Here is a 27,707-nt window from a genome sequence, read left to right as displayed (position 1 = left end):
ATTAGCCTTGAAGGGGTGCAAAGATTTATCAGAATTATATTGGGATTTAAAGGGTTAGGTTGTAGGGACAGCTGGACGTATTTCACATTTAAAATGTCAATCCAATTAGTTTATGATAAAACTATTGTAATGAACTAATCAATGATCCTTCCTCTAATTGGCAAATTCAGCAAAGTCAACATAATCTGAAATCAGGAAGTAAGAAATCTGGAATTTTCTCCCCCTAAAATCCTATAGATGCGGGATCAATTGAAAACTTCTGATAGCAATAATTTGTGTCAGGCAAAATGCCAAGCAGAACTAAAGATGGGGAATATATGTTTAAGTAAAGACCAACTGTGACCTAATTGAACGTTAAAACAGTCAAGGGACCGATAACCCAACTCTGCTTTCTATGTTACATCAACATCAGCATTTGACAGATGGTGCTGCATTAGGCAGACAAATTGGAGGATAAACAAAGACAAACACCAACCTCATGTTTTTCCAACTGATTTTTTTCTACCTTCATGTTGCACTTACAGTTGACCTGTAAAACAGGTGATCAAATTAAGTCATCAAATATTAGTGCTCATTACTTGTTGGTTACTATCTTTAAGAGCAATCCTCATGTATTTGAATTGCCAAAGCTTAAGGGGTTTGCATTGTATCCTGGCTTAGCTGATCTTATCCAGGAAGGCAAGAAGGATGCAACTGTAAGTGGAGTGCTCCAGACAAGAAATAGAGGTGTCCAAAAGGTTTGGACTAAGTAGTCCTAATATTGATCACATCCATGATGATTATTTGAAAATACACAAACCGTGGGTACAAATTGGCCCAAACTTAGAATTATGCCTAAATTAACAATAGTTAATAAATTACACCCTGGGTAAGCATTCTCAGGACAAGTCAACACCTTTAGGTATATAAAAATAAATGATTTGGGAAAACCCCCATTATTCTTGACTCATACAAAGCAAAAGTCAGGTTTGTGAAAAACTTGGTTACATAGATGAAATACCCTTAACTGCCTCGAGACATGCACAGGACAAAAACCCATTTCGCTTTTAATATCAGTGCTCGAAATGAATTACCTCCAACTCCACACCTCTAAAGCTGCTCAGGCTGCTGTTGATTCTAAGTGGCTCACATTGGTACCTGATAAGCCATTTTAAAATTAGCCACAATAATTTGTAAACTTGAAAATGTTTCAGCATGGGAAACAAACTCCAAGGACTCCATTACTATCAACTTTTATACTCATACAGCAATTCATCTGGAGAATTTAGACTCCCAGATCTGATCAACACCATGCTTATTTGAAAAAAAAAATCAATCTAGCACAAAAGGTTCAGATGTCACTCATTATATTCAATGTTGACCAATTATACAACTTTTTTTTGCAGTAATAAAACTTAGATTAAGTTTCATCCCTCAGGTACATGCTTTAAGCAATGCAGAACAACGGGTGATAACCAAGTTAAGAGAAGCCACATTTAACCATCTCCTCCAGCCACCCACCACCAAGTCATGAGACATGACAAAACAGGATAAATGACTTTGAACCATTTCAGTAGTGAATAATAAAGTTTTTCTGATTTTTCTGTTCAATCAACCCCTTGACACTGTTGGAAATAATTGTACTTAAAACACATCGATGGCAGAGTGTTGTTTGACATACTTAACTACTGAAGCGATCCCTCAACTAACTTTGCTCTGGTAATAAACATACAAACATTTATATTTTAGCTTTTTGTGACTCAAAGATAGATAATTATCCTGCACCACAAAGGCAGTTTTTAATGTTTTCTTCTAATTCCTTTGTCGACAAGAAAATGGGAAGGAGAAGAGGAATGGAAAAGGATCAAGGCTTTAGAAATCATTTGATTGGTTAAGCAGCTTGGACTACATTCACTGGAGATTTGGTGTGGGGGGGGGGGCGGCGGCTGGAGTAGAAGAGTTGTATTCTCACAGAAACCTATCAAATTCTAACAAGACCAAACAGGGTAAATGCAGGATATTCTCAATGACACGCAAGTCCAGAACCAGTCGAAGGATATGGAACAGGCTATTTAGGACTGAGAGGAGGAGGAATTTCTCCATCCAGAGAGGGGGTTAACCTGTGACATTTTCTGCCACAGAAAATGGGAGAGGTCAAAACACTGAATTGTTTCAATAAGGAGTTAGACATTTCTTAAGGCTAAAGGAATCAAGATGTATGGAGAAAAAGCAGGAACAGTTAGATAACTAGCCACGATCAAGGATGGCAAAGCAGACTCGAAGGGCCAAATGGTCCACTCCTGCTCAAATGTTTCTATGTTTCTTAAATTCGGGAAAAAGAAAGAGCTGTGATACAAGAGTGAGGTGGCCTACCAGCACTACTTTAGATTACATGAAGACATCACCTTTGACTGAGGCACACAAGGACAGCCAAGACTGATGAAACAATACATTAGCATACACCATATATATATAGAAACTAGGAAGAAATATTAGTCGAGAGAGAATGACACACAAGAGCAGTGTAAATATTTACCATAACACTATCATTCTACTGAACTTACCAATGCATGCTCTGTTTCAAAGTGCTCTTCCATCTCAGATTTAGGAAATGGTTCATGACAATACCTGCAAAGATCAATGTTTCTTCTACAGTGGATTTCATGAATGGTGAAGTTAGTTGCAGGAATGTCTCGTTGGCTGAAAGTAAAACAGAGGACATGCTAATGATGTAAACCCGGCAATTAAGAGGAGATAGTACCGGTTCCACTTGTACATCTAAATTGAAGGTACATAGCTGTCAACAAAACATTAAGCAACACCATTTAAACAAACTTCCCAAATGTCATAATTACAGCAAATAGTGTCTTTGTCAATCAAGTGAAACAGACCAGGTGATCCTTGATCAACCACCTCTTTCACAAACTAACACCTTCAATACTGCTTGGTCCTGTCTTCCTCACCAATTGTGTGCATGCACACGTGTTGAGAAGACAGCAAATCTTCACTTCCATTATCCATCTGCACAGTCGGTATTCATATGAACCCATGATATGGTGGAGTAACCACAAAATCACCACAACACACACACTCTCCTTTCAAGCACCTAGTTGTATTTCACCCAAGAACTGCTGGATGGCGAACAAGAGCATTCCCATACCTAAACTTTTCCTCAAGAACGCTGAACCCAATTTCATGAAGATAACAAACCTATCCAACTAAGACATGTGTGATGGAAAATCCTATATTGGAACATATGTGGCTTTCAGAAGGTGGGCAGTATCACCAAAATTTCAGCACAGCAAGAGACTCAAAGTTGCCCAATAAGCAATGAAATCAACATACTCTTTAAAATATTATCAGATTGCACCATGTCACCTATTGACTATTGCTTATCATGTGAGAGATAGTATCATGCTCACTTTTGGCGGGGGTTGTGTGGCGGCAACAAATAGTATGCAATTTGGCTTTCATAGTAATTATAAAGTGATTGAGAGTGCTAAAGTTTGGCAGTAGTGCCGTGGGAAATGGTCGTGAAGTGGTACTTTCACTTGGATAGTAACCCTGGAGTTTGTATTTTTATTAAGGATCACAAATAGTCCTCTGGCAGTCCTCATTCAAAACCATTTCCAGCGGTTGCTGTCCTTTTTTCTGTACCTTTACTCTGTAAAACTTCAAATGTCTTTCCATTTGCATAGTTGAATGCTCATGAATTCAGTCAAATTCTGTTCCAAACTTACTGTTAATATTTAGAGGCAGAGTCCAAGCAAATCCTAGAATCTTATTGCAAAGGCAAGTGAGCTTCCAGATACAGACAGAAACAGACATGTTTACTTTTATTTTAATTAAAATTTCACAAATCCAAATCACTCTGAAGATTTCACCCCCAAGACTTCAATTTGGTTGCTAGAAAATGCAAGTTATAAAAATAAATGCCTCATTGTATTAGCTAAGACTACCAGAAATTTATGGAGATCACTACAGTAAGAATTCCTTTTAATACGATTTTTGTTATCCTTTCCAAATTAATAAGGCTAGAATCCTTTCCAAATAATAAGGCTAGAATCCTGAAGAAGGGCTTATGCCCGAAATGTCGATTCTCCTGTTCCCTGGATGCTGCCTGACCTGCTGCGCTTTTCCAGCAACACATTTCCAGCTCTGATCTCCAGCATCTGCAGACCTCACTTTCTCCTCAAGGCTAGAATTAAACCAATTTGTAATAACCAAAAATAACAGGCTAAAAACTAGTTATGTATGATAGTGTATCAATTGTTTGAGAATACTGAATGCTTTCAATTTACATCTTCCCATTTTTTTTCTGAAGTGTTATTCCTCACAACAGTCTCCTATTCAATGTACACAATTGTACACAATGCATAATCAAGAGAGAAAAAAAATAAACAAATGGGTGATTCGAGACAGAAAATGGTGAAAATAAATCACGGGGACAGCCAGATACCAGGAGACTATTTGCATTCAGGCAATCTTTACACCCTGGGAAAATAGGGTGAAATCCAGCTTCCAATGTTCTGTAAATTCCAGAGTGGAAATGGACCTTTTCCTTCTGAGCCAATACTATGACTTTAAATGGTAGCAATTACTATGGCAAAGTGTCACATTTCTAAATTCCAAAATACTCTACCACAGCACTCTTGTCACTTGTGCATTTTGATTTTTTTTTAATCTAAAAATTTATTTTATAAGAAACAACTGGTATCATAAGTGGAGTGTACAATCTGGTTGGAGGTCTGAGTGAACCAGTTCCATGTTTACAAACCATTAGTTTCTAGACATTGGTCATTAATTGACTAATCTTATGTACTCACTAGTCTTGGCAATAACTACCACTGTTCTTTTCTACTTCCTTTAAACAATACCTTTAAACAAGACAAAAAACTGGGGCAACCCAAAGACATCACCATAACTCAAATCTCCAACTAGGTTTCATTATTAATGAAAACTGTAAAAATAAGGTCTTTCATAGATACATGCAAAATATACTGTAAAGGCATCTTACTTTATGGAAGGTTTGTTGTAAGCTCTGACTCAGTGTACGGCAGCAGGACGAGGGGGAACAATTGCACTCCTGTGTGACCTTAGCAAGAATATTGTCATTTCCTGAAACAGGTGATGTTGACACGGAATACGGGAAGGTTTGATTTGATTGATTATGCTGTTTTGTTTCACAGTGAAAATACAAAGCAGCATCACTGATCCAGTGAAACCTAGCTTCATGAGACAATGTGAAAATAATTAGCACATTATACCTCATGGACCCTTTTAAACAAGAACTCTAATTCTTGTCCTTCTGTTAAAGGGAAAAGATTTTCAATTGCCAGTTTCTACCCTTCTAGCCTTTTTACAAGATTTCACACCACCTCACTGAATCTTCTTGTATAAGACAACATTTCTCAAAATGGCTTTATTGATTGCACTGATTGACTTCTTGTCTAATATCCAGCCCTATTTGCACTACAATTTCACCCATTCACACAAGACAGACCAAAGTCATACTTTCATTACTATCAACTCAGCACCATCTATATACAGCCTGTTCATGCAATACCACAGATTGAATCTTGACATTCTTTTGAACACAATTTATAATTTTATTATGTTCCATCATAACAGGCCTACATCTTTCACCAATGCCCAACATGCTATGTACCCCAGACAATCAATCGTCAGAACCTTGATTTGCATCTATTATTTCTTGATCCAAAGTTACCTGAGAGCCACCATCTTTCAGAATCTTTAACTCATCTAAACTGGTGATGTATCATACTCTATCCCATATCAGGTCTTGCATTCACTGATAGGCGATAGATTCAGAGGCTATAGGGTAACATCTCTAATTTAAATTTCTCATCTGAGTACTTCATTCCACTCACATCCTCACTCTCCCAAACATCTCCAGCCTCTTTATCTTCTTTCATCAACACCTTTACGCATCCTACACATCTCTCACTTAATGGCAAACTACTATTCCTTCAAACATGGATGGCACAATGGCTCAGCAGTTAGCACTGCTGCCTCACAGCACCAATGCACCAGCTTGATTCCATCTCAGGCTCCTGTCTGTGTGGAGTTTGCTAACTCTCTCAGTCTGTGTGGGTTTCCTCCAGCTTCTTTGCACAGTCCAAAAATGTGCAAGTTAGGTGGATTGGCCATGAACAAAGCCTGAATGCAGGGATTGGGTCTGGATGGGATGCTCTTCGTAGGGTTGGTGTGAATTCAATGGGCTGAATGGCCTTACTTTAAGGATTTCACACTTGAAGGATTCTGTAATTCTATGGTCCTCAACACTGAAATTCTCTAGCTAAATCTCTACCTCCTCTCTTTTAAGAACACTCCTTGAAGACAACCTCTTTGATCGAGCCTTTAGTTACCTCTTCTATTATTTCCTACCAAAACTTATTCCCAATTATTCATGAGTAATGCTTTTGCTTTTCTATATTATTGGGACTTAATTAGCATATCTATAAAGAAACTTCGAGAGATGCAAATCGGTACTTGAATAACCTTATGAATCATTAAGATAACAATTGCTCTCAAAACACATTTCATTAACAAATTCATACCACGACTCTGAGACACAATATTGGTCATATATGGTTCTTAAACGGTCTGATGAAATTCTCAAATTCCTTCCCAGCTTCCCATGAGCTGCACCCAGAAACCAGCTTGGAGACAGACCTAAACCAAAGTAGCTTTTGAAACAGGTACTTCAGAAGTTTATCAAGATAAGGACAATAAAGTTAGTCCCTTACCAGTTAGCACAGAATCTAGTTTCCTCAGCCTGATCTTCAGACATCTTTACTCTTCTTCAAAACCTACAAAGCAAAATAGTGAGTATCTCAGATCTTATTGCTTGAAAAGATAAGGAAAGTATGAAGATGCAAAAAGAAAACTCAAGCCAACATCCTATGAATAGATAGGCAGGGCAGATTACAGCATTTTGGAACACTGACTTTTAAGCTTCAATTTCTCCTTTCACCACCGGCATTATTTTCCGACCAAAAGAATAACTCCAAAACAACAAAAAATCCTGAGTGTAGAAACCCATGAGTGGCTGATCTACTTAAACTTTGGGTGTTTTCCCACAGTGTATTTGTCAATTTTGCTAACAGGAAGGTGACACATTGCCTTAGCTCCATCCAATGCTGCCTCAGAGTGGAGGCGGCATAAAATCCTGTACAGTACAAGATAACCATTGGCACAAATCCACACCCTGTGAGAGTGTATATAACAAGCACTTTATCATTTTAACAAGCTGTGACACATGCCAGCAAACAATCTAACCATAATCCTGTTCAGCTCAAATTTGTTCAAAAATCCATCACCATGCTTAAGAATCAAAGCAAGTGATTGAGAAATTCACAGATTAAATTTTGTACGCACAAAGTGACTTGGCATACATTATAGCCAGGTTGAAACTTTATTGCTGGAACAGCACAGCAGGTTAGGCAGCATCCAGGGAACAGGAGATTCGACGTTTCGGGCACAGGCCCTTCTTCAGGAATGAGCAGAGAGTGTTCAGCAGGAGAAGATAAAAGGTAGGGAGGAGGGACTTGGAGGAGGGGCGTTGGAAATGTGATAGGTGGAAAGAGGTCAAGGTGAGGGTGATAGGTCGGAGTAGGATGGAGGCGGAGAGGTCAAGAAGACGACTGCAGGTCAGGAAGGCGGTGCCGGGCTGGAGGGATCCGGCTGAGACAAGGTGGGGGGAGGGGGGATGAAGAAACTGGTGAAGTCCAAGTTCATCCCCTGCGGTTGGAGGGTTCCCAGTCGGAAGATAAGACACTCCTCCTCCGACCGTCGGGTTGTTGTGGTTTGGCGGTGGATGAGTCCAATGACCTGCATATTCTCGGTGGAGTGGGAGGGGGAGTTGAAATGCTGTGCTACAGGGTGGTTGGGTTGGTTCGTCCGGGTGGCCCAGAGGTGCTCTCTGAATCGCTCCGCAAGTAGGCGGCCTGTCTCCCCAATATAGAGGAGGCCACACCGGCTGCAGCGGATGTAGTAGATGATGTGGGTGGAGGTGCAGGTGAATCTGTGGCGGATATGGAAGTTTCCTTTGGGGCCTTGGAGAGAAGTGAGGGGGGAGGTGTGGGCGCAAGTGTTGCACCTCCTGCGGTTGCAAGGGAAGGTGCCGGGAGTGGAGGTTGGGTCGGTGGGGGGGTGTGGATCTGATAAGGGAGTCGCGGAGGGAGTGGTCTCTACGGAAAGCTGATAGGGGAGGGGAGGGAAATATATCCTTGGTGCTGGGGTCTGTTTGGAGGTGGCGGAAGTGACGGCGGATGATGCGCTGTACATGGAGATTGGTGGGGTGGTAGGTGAGGACCAGTGGGGTTCTGTCCTGGTGGCGGTTGGAGGGGCGGGGCTCAAGGGCGGAGGAGCGGGAAGTGGAGGAGATGCGGTGGAGGGCACCGTCGACCACGTCGGGGGCGAAATTGCGGTCCTTGAAGGAGGAGGCCATCTGTGTTGTACGTATTTTGAACTGGTCCTCCTGGGAGCAGATGCGGCGGAGACGAAGGAATTGGGAGAATGGGATGGCGTTTTTACAGGGGGCAGGATGGGAGGAGGTGTAGTCCAGGTAGCTGTGGGAGTCGGTTGGTTTGTAGTAGATGTCCGTGTTGATTCGGTCGCCTGAGATAGAAACAGAAAGGTCTAGGAAGGGGAGGGAGGAATCCGAGACTGTCCAGGTGAATTTGAGGTTGGGGTGGAAGGTGTTAGTGTAGTGGATGAACTGTTCAACCTCCTCGTGGGAGCACGAGGTAGCGCCGATACAGTCATCAATGTAGCGAAGGAAAAGATGGGGGGTGGGGCCAGTGTAGTTGCGGAAGATGGATTGTTCCACATACCCTACGAAGAGATTATAGCCACCCTCAGAACTTATGGCTAGACCCAACAATTCTACCTAACCAGCAGCTGGATGTTGATTCAGCACATTTACTATTCTAGTTAGCTTCAACTACATTTGCTTATCATTCACTGACTAAAACTAACTACCTTTATTAGTGTAGCATTGACATTCACCATTAACTACTTTGTGGCCAAAGAAAGACTGGTGGAGATACTTTACCAGTTAGCACTTTTCTAATCTCTCACATAGTGACCCTCAAGGTTAATAAAATTAGCTCAACTTGCGAATCAAAAGTTCTGCTTTCAGTTTCTTTTTACTGGAAATTCAGTCCAACTTTCTGGATCTATTCCAGGATCACTGATTCACAGTCCAACAGCCGTCACATTTCAAAACCACAGTCCAAGAAAAAACAAATATAAGGCATCCGCTTTAATAATACTTAAAAGGATTACCAAGAGATAGAACTTTAAAATCATCAATATTTTAAAGCAACTTACTTGATAAGGATCATGTCTAGTAGACAAAAAGACTGCTTAGGTTTCATATATCTCTTCAAAGAAAGCACCTTGCAATAGGATATAGTGTTAATCCTGTAAGCCATTACATTTTGTAATCTAATTAAAGGTAATATTCTTCCATTCGAGAAAATTACCAGGTCAAAAGAAACAAACCAAAACACCAAAAGTTTCTACTAATTTGTGTCAATGTCTTTGAAAATTGCAAGTAAACAATGATACAATTGATTTCACTAACCACATAAGTTGTTGGCCACATACAGAGGGAAAAAGAAAGAAATTAATAAGGTGGTCTTCATCTTAGTCTTTTTATTTCTGATGAATCAAGCCCCGACTGTACACTTTATTCTGTATCGGTACAGGCTCATGACATTAAGAACAAACATCAAGCTCCTCTGATGGATGGACAACAGACAAAATGAGCTATTAAGACCCCATTTAGATCTCAACTTTATGCTGAGTTTAGTGCACACAGTTGTGATACAAAGGCATGAAAATCAATGTGAACAGCTCCTAAGAGTAAAACTAGTTTCAATGAAAAAAATGTGAACAACCCTTTTTCTTGAATTTGCATTAAAAATGCTGCTTCATGCTTGAGCGCAGGTGGTTGAGCAATATTGCTCCAAAATCATGAACAAATGGACTCAACGAAGGATGGCTAAGAGGCCACCATCAGTAACTAAGTTACCGAGATTCACACGGATGATCCCTGGAATGACAGGTCTCACATATGAGGAACGGCTGAGGATACTGGGATTGTATTCGTTGGAGTTTAGAAGATTAAGGGGAGACTTAATAGAGACGTACAAAATAATATATGGCTTGGAAAAGGTGGATGCTAGGAAATTGTTTCAGTTAAACGAGGAGACTAGGACCCATGGACACAGCCTTAGAATTAGAGGGGGTCATTTCAGAACAGAAATGCGGAGACATTTCTTCAGCCAGAGAGTGGTGGGCCTGTGGAATTCATTGCCACGGAGTGCAGTGGAAGCCGGGACGCTAAATGTCTTCAAGGCCGAGATTGATAGATTCTTGTTGTCTCGAGGAATTAAGGGCTACGGGGAGAACGCTGGTAAGTGGAGCTGAAATGCGCATCAGCCATGATTGAATGGCGGAGTGGACTCGATGGGCCGAATGGCCTTACTTCCACTCCTATGTCTTATGGTCTTACCAGCAAATGAATGATCCCAAAGTTCCAAAGAATTAATGGGACTCAAACTTTAGATCCATTTCTCTCCCCACAGATGCTGCAAGATATCTGTACTACAGGGCAAGAGTTATAGTTGGGGTCAGGGAAATTATGATGCGGTGAGGCATGACTTAGGATGTGTGGCTTGGAAAAGTAGACTCCAAGGCAAGAGTGTAAATGATATGTGGAGCTTGTTCAAGGAGCAACTATTGAGTGTCCTTGATAATTATGTACCTGTCAGGCAGGGAGGAAAGGGTCGTGCGAGGGAGCCGTGGTTTAATAAGGAATTGGAATCCCTTGTTAAATGGAAGAGGGCGGCCTATCTCAAGATGAGACGTGAAGGTTCAATTGGGGCGATTGAGAGTTATAGGGTAGCCAGGAAGGACCTGAAGAGAGAGCTAAGAGCAGCAAGGAGGGGACATGAAAGGTCCTTAGTCGGTAGGATTAGGGAAAACCCTAAGGCTTTCTATAGGTATGTTAGGAATAAAAGAATGACTAGGGTAGGAATAGGTCCAGTCAAGGATAGTAGTGGGAAGTTGCGTGTGGAGGCGGAAGAGATTGGGGAGACAATGAATGAATACTTTTCTTCAGTATTTACCCAGGAACAGGCCATTGTCGTCGATGTGAATACTGAGTCACAAATAAGTAGAATGGATGGCTTTGAGGTATGTAGAGAAGAGGTGTTGGAAATCCTGGAAAAGGTGAAAATAGATAAGTCCCCTGGGCCTGATGGCATTTATCCTAGGATTCTCTGGGAAGCAAGGGAGGAGATTGCAGAGCCATTGGCCTTGATTTTTATGTCCTCTTTGTCTATAGGAGTAGTGCCAGAAGACTGGAGGATAGCAAATGTGGTTCCCTTGTTCAAAAAGGGGAGTAGGGATAACCCTAGTAACTATAGGCCGGTGAGTCTCACTTCTGTTGTGGGCAAAGTCTTAGACAGAATTGTAAGGGATAGGATTTATGCACATCTGGATAGGAATAATGTGATCAAGGATAGTCAGCATGGTTTTGTGAAGGGCAGGTCGTGCCTCACAAACCTTATTGAATTCTTTGAAAAGGTGACGAAGGAGGTTGATGAGGGGAAAGCAGTAGATGTGGTATATATGGATTTTAGTAAGGTGTTTGATAAGGTTCCCCATGGTAGGCTACTGCAGAAAATACGGAGATATGGCATTGAGGGTGAGTTGGAGGTTTGGATTAGGAATTGGCTGGATGGAAGAAGACAGAGGGTAGTAGTTGATGGCAAAGTTTCTTCATGGAGTGCCGTCACTAGCGGTGTTCCGCAAGGATCTGTTTTGGGACCATTGCTGTTTGTCATTTTTATAAATGACCTGGAAGAGGGGTTAGAAGGTTGGGTGAGCAAGTTTGCGGATGATACGAAAGTCGGAGGAGTTGTTGACAGTGAGGAAGGATGTGGCAGGTTACAGCAGGATATAGAGAAGCTGCAGAGCTGGGCAGAAAGGTGGCAAATGGAATTCAATGTAGCTAAGTGTGAGGTGATTCACTTTGGGAAGAATAACAAAAAGATGGGGTACTGGGCTAATGGTCGGATACTTGGTAGTGTGGATGAGCAGAGGGATCTTGGTGTCCATGTACACAGATCTCTGAAAGTTGCCACCCAGGTAAATAGTGCGGTGAGGAAGGCATATGGCGTACTGGCTTTTATTGGTAGAGGAATTGAGTTCCGGAGTCCTGAGGTCATGATGCAGTTGTATAAGACTCTGGTGCGGCCGCATCTGGAATATTGTGTGCAGTTTTGGTCGCCATACTATAGGAAGGATGTGGAGGCACTGGAACGGGTGCAGAGTAGGTTTACCAGGATGTTGCCTGGTATGGAAGGAAGATCGTATGAGGAAAGACTGAGACACTTGGGGCTGTTTTCATTAGAGAAAAGAAGGTTTAGGGGTGACTTGATTGAGGTGTACAAGATGATTAGTGGGTTAGATAGGGTTGACAGTGTGAACCTTTTCCCGCGTATGGAGTCGGGTATTACAAAGGGGCATAGCTTTAAATTAAGGGGGGTAGATATAGGACTGAAGTTAGGGGTAGGTTCTTCACTCAGCGAGTCGTAAGTTCATGGAATGCCCTGCCAGTAGCAGTGGTGGACTCTCCCTCTTTATGGGCATTTAAGCGGGCATTGGATAGGTATATGGAGGATAGTGGGTTAGTATAGGTTAGGTGGGCTTGGATCGGCGCAACATCGAGGGCCAAAGGGCCTGTACTGCGCTGTATTCTTCTATGTTCTATCTTCTATATGGTGAGCTCCTCTCACACTGACTTTTTTTTCAGATCTCTAGCATGTATAGTATTTTGCTCTTAACTGAACTTGGAGGATTTTGTCTCGACAGCCACGTTACCCAACTGTGCTGCCACTTGTACTTTCCCCACTGACCATTTACCAGCTGTTGCGTTGGTGAATCCAGAACAGATCCAATTTAAAATGCACCATGAATAGAACAATTGTAATTTACAAGCAGCTCAGCTTAAATATACTTCAGTCAGTACTAAATCAAACTATTCACAAGTGGTATATTAAAAATAAAATTGGCACTTAGGCATTTTCACTGATTGTAGAAAAGACAGTGGAAGCAATCAGGCAACGTATTTAGGAAGAAATGATTAGATTAGATTACTTAGTGTGGAAACAGGCCCTTCGGCCCAACAAGTCCACACCAACCCGCCGAGACCCATTCCCCTACATTTACCCCTTCACCTTACACTAGGGGCAATTTAGCATGGCCAATTCACCTAACTTACACATTTTTTTGGACTGTGGGAGGAAACCGGAGCACCCGGAGGAAATCCACGCAGACACAGGGAGAATGTGCAAACTCCACACAGTCGCCCGAGGCGGGAATTGAACCTGGGTCTCTGGCGCTGTTATATCACTAGATGAGCAATCCAGAACCCCAGGCTAATATTGTGGGAATTAGGGTTCAAATCCCAAAGTCTGGAATATAAAGCAAGCCCAGGAGCAATATTTCACCCACTGTTGATTGCTTAAAATCCAAGTGCTTTTACCACTGTCCTCAAACAGAACTAAAAGTGCCATCCTCACCTGGAATGGCCTTGTATTCATGAAATACAGCAATGTGGTTGCCAGTTAGCCGCCCTCTAAAGTATCAGGAATGGGCAATAAATACTGGCATAACCAGCAATGCCCACATTACACAAACAAGTAAAGGTTGCCTTCCTGTTCTACAGTTTCTTCCTGAAATGCACTTATTTCCATGTTCAGGTAGTCATAACTAAATGTTAAATAGTACATGATGAGAGGCTCTAAATCTCATTCTTTGAATTTGCATTGAAAATACATTTCTTTAGATGCTGAAAGATCCAGTGGATCTTATTAAGCCACTTTATAAATTGATTATTCTCCTGGACACAACATTTTAAACATTTGCTGAATGCAGCAAGTTTACAGCAAAAAGAAGAATGGAAGCTTCACAAAGGCACTCAATTTCTATTAAACTGCCAGAGAGAAGTGTAACATAAAAGGTCTACGGTTCCAGTTAAGCAAAACTGGACAACTATTAGAGAATAAAACAGTATAGATAAAGGAGGAACAACAAGGAACTAGCTACTTTTGAAAAAAGGTAGCAGGCTCAATGAGCCAAATGAGCTCCTCTTTCTCTACATTGCTCCACAAATCAATAGTTATGCAAAACTGCACTGAATTGTCACAGAACCAGACAATTCTACCAAAAAGGGATGGAGCAATCAAAAATTTCTGGCAGTAGTCCTGACAGTGGAAACCCAAAATAAGCAGTTGCAAAACAATAACCAACTTGCTAGAAAACAACACCAACTGCAGCATAAAGTCAGTTGTAAGAAAGATTGCCCTTTAGACCCAATAGCTGCAAAACAATGAACAGGCAATATTTAACATTAATAGGAGGTCCAAGGAAGTGACCAAGCGCCATTCCTGTAGTTCCCCAATTACGTCACTTTGAACCATCCTATAAATGGATCCCTTGTTACGTCACTACTGGAACCATTCATTGGACAACAGGGAAGCCGCTTTCAAAGAAAAATAACTTAAAATAAGAGCCTCGACTTTGGAAATGAAAAACAAGTTTTTTTTGTCTTAACTTTTCAGGTTTTTTTGAGGGTGGATTAAACTGAGCCTCAACATTCACTTTCACAAGGGCAGGAGGACAGTCACCACAAATCCCTTCAACAGAGGGTTTTACACGTAAGGATTTTCAAACGGAATTAAAATGAATTATCTTTGTTTATATATGTATATTCTCTCTTGTCTCTGTGAACAGACAGTTGTTTCCTCCTTTGGGCGGAAACGGCAGCCGTCACCCCCACCCCCACACTCACCGTCCTTGGCTGAAGTAGCTCCTCAAACACTCCAATGAGTCTAAAGAAAAAGAAAACAGGGGAGGTAATGGGGGGAAAAAATGCCGAGAACACCCGATAAGACTACCCCGATTCCCTCCTCAATTCGACACCACCCTTCCGTCAAGCAGCAGTGCTGTCAGCAACATTCCTCTCACTGACGGGATGCCGGCTCTCGGCTGTTTATTCACCTCAGCAACAAACCCGGCCGCAAACACCGCCTGAGGCACCACCCCGCTGCTCGTTGGCCCAACCGGCGGCCGGTCTCGACAGGGGATAGGTTCGTTCGCGCGTCGGTCACGATGACGCAGATATTCTCTCCCCGCCCCAAACCGCAGCGCCCGGTTCGTCAACACAGCTCTTGTCAGGTCAAGAGGGTAGTGTATCCAACAATCTCCGCCTAACTCAGTGTCGACCTCCTAAGACTGGGAGGTCTCACTGGTAGTCACAAGCAGAAATATTGCTGGAAATAAGAAAATAAAATTGCTATAAATTCTTAGCAGGCGTAGCAAGAGAAGCAGAGTAAACGTTTCAAGTCATTGACTTTTCCTTTAGAGGCAAATTCTTCTATTAAGACCAGAGAATGAAAATTAGTAAATTATAAATAATGTGAAACATACAAAACAGAAATTACTGGAGAAACTCAACAGGTCTGGCAGTATCTTTAGAAAAAGAAACAGAGTAAAATGTAAAGTTGCCATAGCCCTACCAGACTATCAGGCTAATCTCTCATTAGAACCACATAGTGGTGGTTTAGTCTGAGGGCCACCAGATTTCACGTGAGGGGAGAAGTTGAGAAGAAGAGTTCTTTATGGTTGTTATGAAGATGTGGGTGTACTGTACCTTTAAGAAAGTTAAAAGCTGGCAGAACTACCTGACAGCACCAAGTGTTCTAAACAATATACAATGTAATCTTTTGGTTCAGCAGCTAGTGTAGCTGGTTGCCTGGAGACAAAAACAAATTTGAATTAGGCCAATCAGTTTAAATTATTTCCCAAGAAATACCAAATTCCAATCAAGTTTTGAATTTAGTATATTGACAATATACTAACTTCAGCCAGGGCAGGAATTGAAACCTCATAGTTGGCATCACTTTACATCACAAACCAGCTGTCCAGCCATATAAGCTAACCAAAACCCACAAACAGTGTACTATCTCAATTTTAGTGTTTGAGGTGGTTGCCATACTAATTTGCTTTTAGAGTGGAGGTGTTATATAGTCAGACCAAATCAACACCAAGGTGAAGTAGATATTAGAAGCAATCTTAACATTTTAGAAGAGAAGATAGAGTCAATATTTTGAGTCCAAACACCTTTCTTCAGATTCTTCTGTTTCTTCTTTTCTCTCTCAACAGATGATGCCATACCTGCTCCAGCAATTTCTGCTTTTGTGTGTTTCAGATCTTCAGGGTCCACAGTTATTTGTTTACTTTATTATATACAAAATATGCTAAGTGATATCATTTCAGATTTTGCCTGGGACCAAAATGACTATCTACTATTGTAAGGCCATTCAGCAACTTGACCCTGTGATCATGTTTGGTTCCCCATTTTTCACATACTCCAGACTCATTTTTCCAGTCTCAACAACAAAAACTTCACAGAATCATAGTATTGTTACAGCCATTCAGTGGATCATGCTTGCACTGGCTTTAGATTAGATTACTTACAGCGTGGAAACAGGCCCTCAGCCCAACATGTCCACGCCGACCCTCCAAAGAGCAATCCACCCAGACTTATTCCCCTACATTTATCCCTTCATCTAACACTATGGGCAATTCATTCCTGAAGGGCTTATGCCCGAAACATCAATTCTCCTGCTCCTTGGATGCTGCCTGACCTGCTGCACTTTTTCAGCAACACAGTTTCAGCTCTGATCTGCAGTCCTCACTTTCTCCTACTGGCAATTTAGCATGGTCAATTCACCTAACCTGCACATCTTTGTGACTGTGGGAGGAAACCGGAGCACCTCCGCCACACAGACACAGGGAGAATGTGCAAACTCCACACAGACAGTTGCCTGAGGCGGGAATTGAACCCGGGTCTCTGGCTCTGTGAGGCAGCAGTGCTAATCACTGTGCCACCGTGCCGCCCACAAATAAATGTGTGGCTTGTTAAATGAATATCATATCATTTCCTAGTGCCAATCACCTGGTTTTTTTTCCCCTTGCACAGTATTTTTATCCAAATAATTATCGAAAGTCTTCCTGGATGCCTTAATTGAACCAGCCTCTACCTCACTTGCAGGAAGGGCTATCCATACCCGAGTGTATTCATTAAGCTAACTACTCACTGAGTGAAAACATTTTTCCACACTTCTTTTAACTGATCACTTTAAATTTTGTTCCTTTTACAAGCAGAATGTCTCTTCTCACCTACTCTATCCAGCCATCTCAGGATTTATAAATCCTCTATCAGTTATCATCTTGACCTTCTCTTCAAGGAGATCAACCCCAACTTCTTCAACCTAACCTCATATCTGGAACCATTCTTGTAAAAAACTTCTGCACTTTCTCCAATGCATTCATATCCTTCCTATCATGTGATATCCAGAGCACAATGAGAGTCAACCAAATTGCTTTGGGTCTGAAGTCACAAATAGACCAGCAGTTTTTCTTCCCTAAAAAGCTTTTGCTTCCAGATTTCTAACTGAATTCAAATTCCGCTATCTTCTGTCATGGGATTGAACCCAAGTCCTGGGAACATTACTCGAGTCTCTATATTACTTGTTCACTAAGCCATCATCTCCCCACTGTACTTCTATAATACTAGGAGAAAGTGAGGACTACAAATGCTGGAAATCAGAGTCAAGAGTGTGGTGCTGGAAAAGCACAGCAGGTCAGGCAGCATCAGAGGAGTAGAAGAATTGACGTTTCGGGCGTAAGCCCTTCATCAGGAATGGATGGATTAACATTCCTGATGAAAGGTTTATGCCCAAAACATCGATTCTCCTGCTCCTCGGATGCTACTTGACCTGCTGTGCTTTTCCAGCACCACACTCTCCACTATTTCTATAATACCCCAAAATAACAAGCACTTTCAAGAAAAATTCAACCCTAAACCATATAAAGAGACATTTGAACAAATAACTAAAAGCTTAGTCAAAGAAGTAGGATTTCAATAGCATCTCATTGCAAAGGGGAGAGAGTTGATAAGATAAGATGGAAATGTTTGAGTCAAGAATAAGCATCTGAAATGTGTAAAATTCAGTCATTTCTCTGTTGGCTCCCTCACATTGATTTTTGAGCCAAACAGGAATATTAGCATGCAGTTCCAACATGGAAAACACCACCGTCTCATTCCTTCAGCCCTTAGCATTCACCTGCTCACATGCAAAATGTCCCTTGTGATAAGGTATCTATCAATGGGACAGCATGGTGGCTCAGTGGTTTGCACTGGGCCCAGGTTCGATTCCACCCTCAGGCAACTGTCTGTGAAATTTTAACATTCTTCCCGTGTCTGCATGGGTTTCTTGTGGGTGCTCCAGTTTTCTCCCACAGTCCAAAGATATGCAAGTTAGGTGGATTGTCCATACTAAATTACCCCATAGTGTTCAGGGATGTATAAGTTAGGTGTGTTAGACGTGGGAAATGCATGGGAATCAATGGATATCAAGGGCAAACTCGCCTCTGGTTGGAGTTATACTTGACACATAGGAAGATGGTCATAGTTGTTGGAGGTCAGTCATTTCACCTCCAGGACATCCGTGCAGGAGTTCATCAAGGTGGTGTCCTCGACCCAACCATTTCCAGCTGCTTAATCAACTACCTACATTCCATCATAAGGTCAGAAGTGGGAATGTTCGCCAATGATTATACAATGTTCAGCACCATTCGCAACTTCTCAAATACTGAAGCATATTCAATAGCCATAAGATCCAGGCTTGGGCTCATAAGTGGCAAGTCACATTTGTGCCACAGAAACGCAAGGCTATGACCATCACAAATAAGAGACAATTCCCCACCTTCAACATCCTGGTGGTTATCATTGACCAGAAATTCAACTTGACTCACCACATAAACACAGTCGCTACAGGAGCAGGTAAGAAGCTAGGAATACTGTGGCGACTAACTCACCTCCTGACTCCTCAAAGCTTGTCCACTATTTACAAGGCATAAGTTAAGAGTGTGATGGAACACTCCCTACTTGCCTGGATGAGTGCAGCCCCAACAACACTCAAGAAACTTGACACCATCCCAGACAAAGCAATCCATTTGATTGGCACTGCATCCACAAGCATCGACTCCCGCCATCACCAATGCTCAGTGGCAGCAGTGTGTACTATCTACAAGACGCACTGCAGAAATTCACCAAAGATTCTCTGACAACACCTTCCAAACCCATGACCACCTTCAACTAGAAGGACAAGGGCAGCAGATATATGGGAACACTACCACCTTCAAGTTCCCTTCCAAGTCACTCACCATTCTGACTGGAAATATATCGTGATTCCTTCGCTGTCACTGGGTCAAAGTCCTGGAATTCCGTCCCTCATGCCATTCTGGGTCAACCCACAGCAGGTGGATTGCAGCAGTTCAAGAATGCAGCTCATCACCACCTTGTCAAGGGCAACTGGGGACAGGCAATAAATGCTGGCCAGCCAGCCATGCCACATCCCACAAAATGAATAAATTTTTACAAACCTGATATTGGGAATGGTATTATAACTTTAAGTGAGGGAAAGAAGAAACAGAGGTTTAGAATTAAGAACATTAGAAATTGTAGCCTGCTCAAAGTTTGTGAGAAGAATTGTAGCTCGGGTGCTTGTTGTTGTGGTTCTGTTCGCCGAGCTGGGAATTTGTGTTGCAGATGTTTCGTCCCCTGTCTAGGTGACATTCTCAGTGCTTGGGAGCCTCCTGTGAAGCGCTTCTGTGATGTTTCCTCCAGCATGTATAGTGATTTGTATCTGCTGCTTCCGGTTGTCACTGAGGATGTCACCTAGACAGGGGACGAAACGTCTGCAACACAAATTCCCAGCTCGGCAAACAGAACCACAACATTGTAGCCTGCTCCATTATTCAGTAAGATAATGGCTGCACTGATTGTGGACTTATCTCCACTTTCCTGTTTTTCCCTCATAACCCTTGACTTCCTTGTCAATCAAAAATCAGTCTTCTTCAGCCTTGAATATATTCAATGACCTTCCTCCACTACTTGCTGAGGAGTACAATTCCAAATACTGATGATCCACTGAGAAAATAATTTCCTTCTTGTTTCCATATTATTTTGAAACTTTGGCTGCTGTCAATTCAGATCCAGTCAGTGAATAAAGAAGAAAGACCTTACTTCGTGGTTGAAGTTTATTAACTATTCAGTCTTACAGCTCCTTCCACACCCCAGTCCCACCTTTCCTTTTTAATTTTTTGTTTATTTAACCCATTTCTCCTAATCATGAGCTGCCAGAGGAAGCGCTGGAGGCTGGTACAATTGTAAAAGTTAAGAGGCATTTGGATGGGTATATGAATAGGAAGGGTTTGGAAGGATATGGGCCAGGTGCTGGCAGGTGGGACTAGATTGGGTTGGATTATGTGGTCGGCATGGACGGGTTGGACCAAAGGATCTGTTTCCATGCTGTATGTCTTTATGACTCTATGACTCTAATCCATCTGTTCAGAGATGTTGTTACATACCTCTGCAGAGGTAGGACTTGAAGCTGAGTCTCTTGGTCCAGGAGCAGAGACACCAGACACATTGTGCCACCAGAGGGCCCCTCCAGTTAACCTTTTCTCTCCACAGCTAATTATATAATCAATTTACCCGATAAACCTGCTTAACTGCTTATTATGTTAACAGATTCCCTTTTTCTCTTTAAATAAATGTTTTGAAGACATAAAAACAATCCTTGATCTCAAGAAAATTTAACAAAATAATTTTCATATTCTATGCTACTTTATAAAACATTCCTGAAGAAGGGCTTATGCCCGAAACGTCGATTCTCCTGTTCCCTGGATGCTGCCTGACCTGCTGCACTTTTCCAGCAACACATTTTCAGCTCTGATCTCCAGCATCTGCAGACCTCACTTTCTCCTACTTTATAAAACAGCCAATCTGTAACAAAATTATTTGTTTCCGTATTACTTATGATACAAACAACCTTTAGTATTCCCTCTTCTTTCTTTGAACACAAACAAATGTTTAATGACAAGACAAGCCAAACAAAATATTTGCTTTTCATGTTCTTATAATTCTTCCTTGCTTCAAGGATCTTCAATAATATTTTTGGAGCATTCATCTTTTTTTGTGAAACAATCTGACAACTGACAATTTGAATGAACTCTTTTTTTTAACATTTCTTTTATGCGAGTAAGGCCAATTCTCAATCTTTTTTCAGCTAGATAATTTGTCAAATTTACCTTTCCCCAAAGAGAATGGTTATCAATATAACATTCTATTAGCAAATGTTTTCACACTGCCTTGTATAGTAGTGCCAATGTTTCACCTGCTGAGGAACTTCTAACTATCATTTTTATTTTGTTGGCTTCTTAGGTCGATGGACAACATTTATTATTTTTTTCCCACTAAGAATATGAGAAACTCCACCATTTTCAATTAATGATTCAGAAGAGTGGCACATTAAGCAACGCTAAAAAGGATTTGGTGATATCTTCTGGGTCACATAAGGTTGTAAACTGAATGGATATTTTCTATATGTAATTTTTGTAACGTTGTATTTACTGTCGGGATTTTCTCAACAACATGTTTTATCATAGTATTCTGTAAACACAGAATGTGTACATAAGTTAATTGTCCGATCAAACTTCTTAATTGGTCTGCTTCTTTCCTCGATGCAAAGCAATCTTTCTCTGTAGACTTGACCCATTTTATTCGGATGCGTTTTATGCTTTCCAAATAAGATTTGATCCAAATATTCTCCTGACGTATTCTGCATAATGTCCAACACAAAAGACCCCGATTCAGACTTCTAATATCAACTTCTTCTAATTTCCCAGCTTATTTTATCTGTTACACATTGCACCAATTCCATCGAAATTCTGCACAGAAAATCGTAATTGTGATTCATAAAGATACTAGTTTCTCTTTTGATACCAGTGGGACACTGTTAAATCTGCCTTATGTTGAATGTAACTTGCTTTCAGCAATCAGACTGAATGTTTCAACCTAAATCACATTTGTTCAATTTCCATAGCTTCCCTTCTTTATCACCTGCTACATTAAGTGGTTCCATCCCTTTGAAAGTTTTCACCCTGCAATAATGCAGCTTTTATACCAATGGAAGTATTTGCCCAGGATTATGTTGCTAAAAGAATTATGAAGATCTTCAAGATTATATTTCCTGCAGTTAAGGAAATCTACTCCAACAAGTTTTTCTTTAAACCCCATAGATACTAGTCTGGCTTTAGTGTTGTAGGTTTCACTAGGGAGTATTCTTACTGTACATATCCAACAGTATGATAAAGGTAGTTATCTGATACCTCATTTTATGTGCCATATTTTTACCAGCACTTTAATTCCTCTTGTTTGGCATCCTTTATCAACATATTCTAATTTGTTTGTAACCACTAAAACATCTTGATCATAAGGTCTTACCTTCTCACAGCATTCCCAACTTGTCAAACTATAACCTCTATTCAACCTCCTATCTTGTTCTGAACTACCACTATAAGATTTTTCCCTCCTATGATCAGAATTCCTTTCAGAAGTTTAAATTTTTTTTCCTCAAGTCATGTTCACTTCCAGGTCCACTTTCAGAACTTGTATTTTTACCTTGTTTGCCAATCCATGGATCATATGCCTCATCTTGTACCTTTAACCAATGTTTGTAGTTCCTGGTAGCTTTCCCTGCTAAACTATAATAGTGGCATTCCTCGAGTCACTAGTCCCTTTTGGCATATATGCCACTTTGATGTCAATTTTCAGTTGTTGTTCTTTGAGACAAATAGTCTTGTCCTGCATCTCTCATCACATTTTCTATGTACAATCAGCCTTTCATCTGCTCCCCATAACAGTCCAATGTATGTGTATACAAATTTCATGGTGCCTCATAGAATCATGGAGTCATACAGGAAGGAAATAGATCCTTCAGTCCAATCAGACCATGACAACCATAATCCCAAACTAAACTAGTCCTATCTACATGTGCCTGAACCATAATCCTCCAAACCTTTCCTATTCATGTACTTATCCAAATGTCTTTTAAACATTGTAACTGTACCTACAGTCACCAATTCCTCTATAAGTTCATTCCATACATGAACCACTCTCTGTGTAAAAAGGTTGCCCTTTTAAACAGGTTGTCCTTTTTAAATTTTTTCCTTTCATCTTAAAATTATGCTCCCCTAGTCCTAAAGCTCAGATCCGAGGAGAAAGATTATTCTTGTCTATACCCCTCATAATTTTGTAAACTTCCATAAGGTCATTTCTCAATCTCCCATGCTCCAGTGAAAGAAAACCCAGCTCATCCACACTCTAATTATAACTCCTACCTTCCATTTGACAACACCCTGGTAAATCTCATCTGAACCCTCTCCTGCTTAATAATATCCTTCATATAATGGAGTCTGAGATCAATTCAAGAAGATATTTGAATCATCACCAAGAGTTATTGTTTCTCCCTCCAAAACAGCTCCTAAATTCATCCCTGCCTCAGCTCATAATTGGTGAAACAGTCATTCAGTCCATTGTTACCTCTGGACCCTTGTCCATATATCGGCGTGGGACACCAGATTATAAACTCCACACATTTAGTTTGTCCAAGGTTCTTCTCTCCTCCTGGTTTGCATATCCAGACAATTCCCATTCCCTGATCATCCACACAAACATATTCTCTTCTAAATTCTCAATTTTAAATTCTACTCTTTTAGATCATAGATCATCGAATCCCTACAGTGTGGAAACAGACCATTTGGCCCAACATGTCCACACAGACCCTCTGAAGAGTAACCCATCCAGACCTATTCCTCTACTCTATTACTCTACATTTCCCCTGACTAATGCACCACTCCTACACATCACTGAACATTATGGGCAACTTAGCATGGCCAATTCACCTAACCTACACCTCTTTGGACTGTGGGGGGGAACCAAAGCACCCGGAGGAAACCCATGCAGACACGGAGAGAATGTGCAAACTCCACACAGACAGTCGTCCAAGGCTGGAATCAAACCCAGGTCCTTCGCGCTGTGAGGCAGCAGTGCTAACCACTGAGCTTCAAAATGTTCGAAGGTCATCCATTTATTTCTTTGTTTTCTTGGACTGGTGTAAATCTTGTTTTGTAAAATCTCCATAAAAGTTTTTGGTGTTGTGCTGTAAATGTTATCAGCTAGTATAATGGTGAAATAAATCACAGATTGCATCTATGACTTGTTCTCTCAGTATGTAATTCATGGCCTTTGGTTGCCAGACACTAAAAATGTTTTTCTATGATTACTCTACCCCAACTTCCACTCTTTCTACCCTTGTCTTTTGTAATATATCATGTCCACTTGGTGAAAATTGATTTCTAAGGCATTAAGGCCTGTCAGATTTGCCCTGAAACATCAATCTTAATGAATGTCCTTCTCCCTGCCTGCAAGGCTTTCTTCAGGTACTCAGAAAGAAAGCATGAATGAATGAATTAATTAATTAATTAATTAATTATTGTCACTTGCATTTTACAGTGAATAAAACAATAAAATATGGTGAAAAGCTTCAAAAGTCACCACAATCCGGCACCATTTTGAATAGTTTAAGAATAAAAAGGATAAGAGATGTTACTGAAAGAAAATTGTTTAAGAATAAAAAATAGAACTCATTACACTTTCTTCCACAAGCTGGGGATACCCATTCATTACAAAAGACATTTTTGGATTTCCGCCCACAAAAAAATCAACTCAGTGTGTATCGTATGCCCAACCTCCTGTAATAAATATACCAGGGCAGATTTTCATTTACAATTTGGTTGGTCTGCAAGGATTTTAAAAAGCATTGCATCTATTACCACATGATTTCTTTCACACAGACCATTACTAAAGGGATATTTTGCTACAATTTTCATGACCACATGTTTTTACACCTCGTCCTAAATTCATCATTGGCAAGTTCCCTACCATTATAAGTTAGGAATTTAACTGGTACCTGCCCTCTGTTCCCCATTCATTTTTTTCCACCTTATACCTTATACACTTTTACTCTTTATTATATATTATTGTAGACTGACCAAAACTAGTTGGCATCTGCCAACTGCAAATTGATAACATACATCTCCTTACCCAATACCTTTAAATCCAATACTTCAACTTTATTAAGGTCTCTTGCTGAAGGGAGACACATTATGGGCCATGGTATTTTACGCATATTACATTTATTGTTGATCCCTTCCATACATGTAAACTACTAATCATTCCTTACTCCTGCATTCTTTAGTTGAATTTTTAACCTGTGAGAAAATGGATGGGCAGACTGCTGATATAATTTAAAGATAATTTAACTTTTTGCCTTGAAGTTCTTATGTCCTGATGCTAATAACTGCCTAATATTTTGATCAGAGAAGTTGTGTCTTGTTAAAAGGAATAAAATGATGTCTATATTGTGAGAACTGTAAACTTGCAAAAAACTTTTTAAACACAATGACCTTGTCATGTTTCATGTCCAGTTAAATATCAGCCTTTTTCATTGGTGGACTGCTTAAGAAGTAAGGGTATTGCACTTGACATTATGTCTGTGCTGATATAGTGGTTTACCCCAATTATGTGGTAGAGAACTTGTTTTTAGTGCTTTCAATATGTTGTCATCCCGAAACCTAAAATATGCAAAACTCTCAAATTCCTTGGCCTTACTTTGGTAATTGTTATTTAAAGCTAGACAGTCTGTGAATGCACATCCACTATCCATCACAGAGCAATTTAATGTGTCTGGGATAAAACCATTTAATCAGGAACTGAAACGTCGTTCACTGGTACAATTACTCAGCCTGATCAGGATCACAATATTTATCCTTCTGAAACTTCTATGTTGTCTGTAATTTTGAAAAGCTTGATATTTCATTTTATTCCATAACAATATTTTAAGTCACATTTAAAACACCTGTTAACCATATGCCAGGTGTTTCCAGAAATCATTCTTCAATTATAGTTATCTAATTCCTGTTGCCACACCTTCACGACTTTTAGTCATGATTGTCCTTTAGTATTGCCACTTTTGATCTGAATCTGGGTGGGATCTTGCATTGCCACTCCAATTGAATCCTCTGTTCTTTTTGTTATTGCTGAATAACCTATTTGAGGTACTACGGGCACTGGAAATGAATGTTTTCCCAGAAATGTTTTTTATGAAAGCTGACATCTGTTCCAAAAGTATATCTTTTTCTGAAAATCTAACTCCACTTACTAAGGAAGTCTAACCATACTTGACATTTTAGCACAGTCCAACATATTAAAGATTCATGAATCTTAAAGCAGAATTTCTGCAATCTCAGATTTTAAACTGTTAAAATTCATTATATATTGATCTGGAGAATATCCATCCTGCTTTCTAAATTTATCAAAGTCTGTCCGTAGTTCATAAACATTGTCCATAAATTTTAATAGAATTTCTGAACCTTTATCAGTATCTTTTCATTAAGCCTCAAACTCAGATTACTTGACAGCTAAAAACATGAGAAACTTCATAGGAACACAGAATCTTGGTGTGCTTGTCCACTGATTCCTGAAGGTGCAGGACAGGGAAAAAAAAGGTGATGAAGAAGGCTTATGGGACACTTACCTTCATCAGTCATGGCATAGAGTATAAGAACAGGGATGTCATGTTGGAGCTATACAGAACTCCGAGTTGATCACAGTTTAAGTACTGTGTGCAGTTCTGGTTGCCACACTATAGGAAGTATGTGATTACATTGAAGGTGGTATACAGGAGATTCACCAAGATGTTGTCTTGGTTGGAGCATTTTAGCTGTGAAGAGAGGCTGGATAGACTTCTTTAGAGAAGACTGAGGTGAGGACCTGATTGAGGTCTGTAAGATTGTGAGGGGCATGAATCAGCTGAAGGGAGCACAATTTTAAGGAGGAGGGCAAGGGTTTAGAGGAGATTTGAGGGAAACCTTTTACACTCATCTGGAATGTACTGCCTGAGAGGGGAGGAAACCTCAAAAACTCTGAAAAGTAATTGGCTGAGCACCTGAAATGCCATAATATTCAAGGCTTTGGGCTAAATGCTGGAAATTTGGATTAACTTAGATGGGTTGGTGCAGACTTGATGAGCCAATGGGCCTCCTTTGTTTTGTATGATTCCACGACTCTAATTTTGCTTTTAGTTGAAGCAATAATCCTGATAAAGCAATGATAAAAGCATAACCTGTGTTCACTTATCTACTTCATTTTTCTGCTGATCACAAGGTTCAACTTCATATCCATCACTTCGCACTTCTCCAACTATAATTTTTTATTTGAAAAGAACTCATGCGGCTGTAAATTGCAAGGTGCATCAAGTTTTTTGAAATGATTCTTCCATAAGACAGAGCAAGATGTCTTGCTGTATCTTGGCCTCAGTTCTAGAATCACATCTAATTTCCATTCATCTTGCCATGCACAATTGCTGGAGCAATTCACGCTCAGTGGAGGTCCTCCCAAAGGCCACACCATCTTCCCAAGCCTGCTGTGCACCTGCAAGAGTTCTGCCATCTGAAAGCTGTGCTGCTTGGCTGTGGAAGGGATGAGGAGAGATGGTATAGAAGAGGAAGCCGGTACCATGTTCCCCTCAGAGAGACAATAAGGTCTCTCGTCGTGTGTGGGATAATGTAAAGGGGTTATCTTCCTGGAGGACCAGCAGAGGTTGTTTCACCTTCCCCACCCCCAACCAGAACTGCATAGTCAGAGGTCACCA

At 40.7% G+C, this 27,707-nt stretch overlaps 1 protein-coding gene across 4 annotated transcripts in view; it reads right to left on the bottom strand.

Moving 5' to 3' along the window:
- LOC122562593 (TRAF-type zinc finger domain-containing protein 1) overlaps positions 1 to 15,088 on the bottom strand; it is a 42,871-nt gene extending 27,783 nt beyond the window's left edge. For 3 of the 4 annotated variants that reach the window (XR_015761244.1, XR_015761245.1, XM_043715560.2), the window contains exons 1-4: positions 14,873 to 15,088; positions 6,750 to 6,812; positions 2,544 to 2,679; positions 476 to 529 (exon numbers count right to left, since the gene is read on the bottom strand). Coding sequence is in view for 2 of the 4 variants with exons in the window: in XM_043715560.2 (XP_043571495.2) it covers positions 476 to 529; positions 2,544 to 2,679; positions 6,750 to 6,793 (234 nt within the window). In the remaining 2 variants the exon portion in view is untranslated. The remainder of the gene's footprint in view (positions 1 to 475; positions 530 to 2,543; positions 2,680 to 6,749; positions 6,813 to 14,872) is intronic. The other variant, XM_043715559.2, reaches the window with a different exon arrangement.
- Between the last annotated feature and the right edge of the window lie 12,619 nt (positions 15,089 to 27,707).

Source organism: Chiloscyllium plagiosum, unplaced genomic scaffold (genome assembly GCF_037043375.1).
Source record: "Chiloscyllium plagiosum isolate Xiang-an unplaced genomic scaffold, Cpla_swu_hap1 HiC_scaffold_24, whole genome shotgun sequence".
Taxonomy (NCBI): Eukaryota; Metazoa; Chordata; class Chondrichthyes; order Orectolobiformes; family Hemiscylliidae; genus Chiloscyllium; species Chiloscyllium plagiosum.
This window is presented reverse-complemented; position numbering and strand designations above follow the sequence as displayed.